At 59.6% G+C, this 3065-nt stretch overlaps 1 protein-coding gene across 1 annotated transcript; it reads left to right on the top strand.

The window, feature by feature from the left end:
• The first annotated feature begins 249 nt into the window (after positions 1 to 249).
• Positions 250 to 2556, top strand: LOC119113365 (cytochrome P450 3A31). The gene has a single exon (XM_037237680.1). The coding sequence runs from the start codon at positions 834 to 836 to the stop codon at positions 2370 to 2372; it is 1539 nt and encodes a 512-aa protein (XP_037093575.1). The 5' UTR covers positions 250 to 833; the 3' UTR covers positions 2373 to 2556.
• Positions 2557 to 3065: the final 509 nt, after the last annotated feature.

The raw sequence follows: 3065 nt of genomic DNA, 5'->3' as shown, positions 1-3065 counted from the left end.
TGACGTGACGTTTCTTGCTATGATGCGATACCGGCCTCCTTCCCTCCCCCTCCGCCCCCCCCCCCCCCCCCCTTGCGCCTCGCTCACTCAATCATCCCGTCTTCCTTGCTCCCTCGCCGCCGAGATCCGGCCCTTGAACCGCCGCTGAAAACCGCCGGCGGTAAACGACCTTGGACGCTGATTCCAATGACGTCACTAGGGGCTTTGCCTCGAGCGGACCAAGGCTGAATGCATTACTGCTCGCACGGCTTTGGGCGACGTCGGCCGGCTGGTGCAGTGCCCGGCGAGTTGGGCGGGTCGGGGTGTGGTTGTGTGGTGTTCTTCGCCGTCCAGCCGCCCCATTCAGGAAAACAGCCAACACATCCGGATGTTTCGGAGAGCAGTCGGCTTATCGGCAGCACTGCGAGACGCTGCTGTCACTATCGGCTATCATCCGTGCCTGATAGCTGCAGAGGACTCTTCAACACCGGTCTGTGACACCACACTCACGTCTGCGGCTGTCGGGTGGTCGTAGGCCAGCCAACGTCTGAGGTTAGCTGCAGTCCGCCCCGAAGAAGGGCCCAATCGGGCCTGGACCAAGACTCAGGGCCGGTTCGGCGCGCGTGCCAAACAGAACGGGTGCTTAGGTAAACAGTGAGCGGTGCTGGGCGACTGGAGGGCAGGTGAGGTGGGGTATATGGACGAAAAAGTAAACGGCGGGGAAAGCCCCAAACGAGTGAAGTGGGTGGCCGGTGCAGAGTTGATGGTCACCACGAAGTAACACCCGAGAGCAAGCGAACACAGAAACTGACAGTGCGAGGTGGAGACAGGTCGACGTCAACATTTCTGACATCATGATCAGCGCGTTCCTTTCGCTGCTCTGGTCGCTGTTGGGCTGGGTCCTGAGCCCAGTGACGCTGGCTGTTCTGGTGGCCGTCATCGCCTTCGCCTACCGCTTCTACACTAAGGACTACGACTACTGGACGTCGCGAGGCGTGCCCGGCCCCCCGGCCAAACTTCCCTACGGGCATGGCTTTAACCAAGCCAGCTTAAGTGGAGGAGAATTCCGAATTTCCGAGTTTGAGAGCTGGCTGTACAACGAGCAAGGCGGCAAAAAGTACTGCGGCTATCTCGAGATGCACCGGCCGGTGCTCTACGTGGGCGATCCGGACCTAATCCGCGCTATCACCGTCAAGGACTTCGAACATTTTACCGACCGGCGTGACCTCGCGATCAGCAAGGGGTTTGAGAAGATGATCATCATGCTGAGTGGGAAGGAATGGAAGGACGCGCGGACGGTGCTGTCGCCCAGCTTCTCTGCCAGCAAGCTCAAGGCCATGCACCAGCTCTGCCTGGACAACGCGGTCAACCTTGCCGGGTATTTGCGGGAAGAGATGGCGGCGAATGGGGAGGTACAACTGAAGGACGCCTTCGGTCGTTTCACCATGGACAACATTGCCTCGTGCGGTTTCGGCGTCAACTGCAACTCGTTCAAAGACCCCAACACTGAATTCGCTGCGCACGCCGGACAGTTTTTTAAGGCGCCGACGCGTTACGTCAACCTTCGCCTGTTGGTGCTTTCGCTGTTCCCAAAATGGATAGGCAACAGCCTGCCGGACCCCACGCAGAGCGCTTGCGACTTCTTCGAGCGCGTCGTCGGCCGTACCATTGCCCACCGCGACACCCATAGCTCCGCCACCCGTGACTTCCTGCAGCTCATGCTCGAGACCAAGACCAAGGACGGTCAGCGCGTCCTCGCCGACTCCAGCATCGTCGCGCAATCGCTCCTCTTCTTCGTCGCCGGCTATGACACGACGGCCTCGCTGCTGACGTTCGCCGGCTACTCGCTGGCCACCAGCCCCGACATCCAGAGCGCTGTTCAGCGTGAGATCGACGAGGTGCTGGCGAAGCACGACGGCCGGCTGACCTACGACGCCGTCACGGAGATGACTTACCTGGACCGAGTGCTGGCCGAGACGCTGCGCCTGTACCCGCCGGCACTGCGTCTCGAGCGCTGCTGCACCAAAGACTACGTCCTCCCCGGCACAGACCTGCTCATCAAGCGCGGCATGATCGTCGGTATGCCAGTCCTCGCCATGCACCGCGACCCGGACCACTACCCGGACCCGCTGCGCTTCGACCCGGACCGCTTCCTGCCCGAGGAGAAGGCGAAGCGCCACCCGTGCGCCTACATACCGTTCGGCAGCGGACCGCGCAACTGCATCGCCATGCGGTTCGCGCTGTTCGAGGCGAAGGTGGCGCTGGCGGCGGTGCTGCGCGAGAGCTCGCTGGCACCGGGACCGCGCACGCCACCGCCGCCCCTGCCCCACCATCCGTGCTCCTTCCTGCTCTCGCCCAAGGACCCCCCGTTCCTCAAGGTACTGCCCCGATGAGCGGCTGAAATTACAGGGAATGATTCCTCAGCTTTATGACGCAGCTGAAGTGGTCAGAACCCGCAGCCGCGCGCTGGTAACTAAAAAGGCGATTCTTGCATAATAGATGGTGCTGGGAACTGATATGATGCGTAATCATGCTGTAAGCACGCTCATTACCTTATCAATACAATTATCAACAGAAGCGTGATATTAAAAACTGCGGTCATGTCATGCCTCGTGGACCTTTTCCATCACCCCGGCTTTGTGGGAAGCGCTCACACCTGGGCACGGGCATCAGCAGTTTGCGCTGCACATTTGGGTCCGGGTCAGCGTTCGCCTGGCGCACCATGCACGACAGAGCAAGGTTGGATGCTACATACTAGCCTCCCTCATAACCTTATTTTTAATGATGCCTAGACGTCCTCAACAGGACGTAGCTGCCAGCTGAGGCGCACAGGGGTGCAGTGGAGCGACACTAATCCCTCGAGGGGACTCGTGTCGAGTGACACATACGGTACTCTGGCCTCTTCTAGCAGCTCGCGAGTTTTCTTGCAATTGTGAAGGCTGATCAAGTCTGGCCAGAGCAACATGCCCCTGTCGTGGTAGTTACCACCCGAAAAAGAATAAGCGCATCTTTTCACACGCATCACCATGCGTGTAACAGTTGATGGCAATGATTCCATCAAACCATCTTAATACTGACGTGATAAA

Source organism: Pollicipes pollicipes, unplaced genomic scaffold, assembly GCF_011947565.3.
Source record: "Pollicipes pollicipes isolate AB1234 unplaced genomic scaffold, Ppol_2.1 Scaffold_7262;HRSCAF=8765_pilon_pilon_pilon, whole genome shotgun sequence".
Taxonomy (NCBI): domain Eukaryota; kingdom Metazoa; phylum Arthropoda; class Thecostraca; order Pollicipedomorpha; family Pollicipedidae; genus Pollicipes; species Pollicipes pollicipes.
Note: the sequence above shows the minus strand (reverse complement) of the source record. Positions and strands in the feature narration are given on the sequence as shown.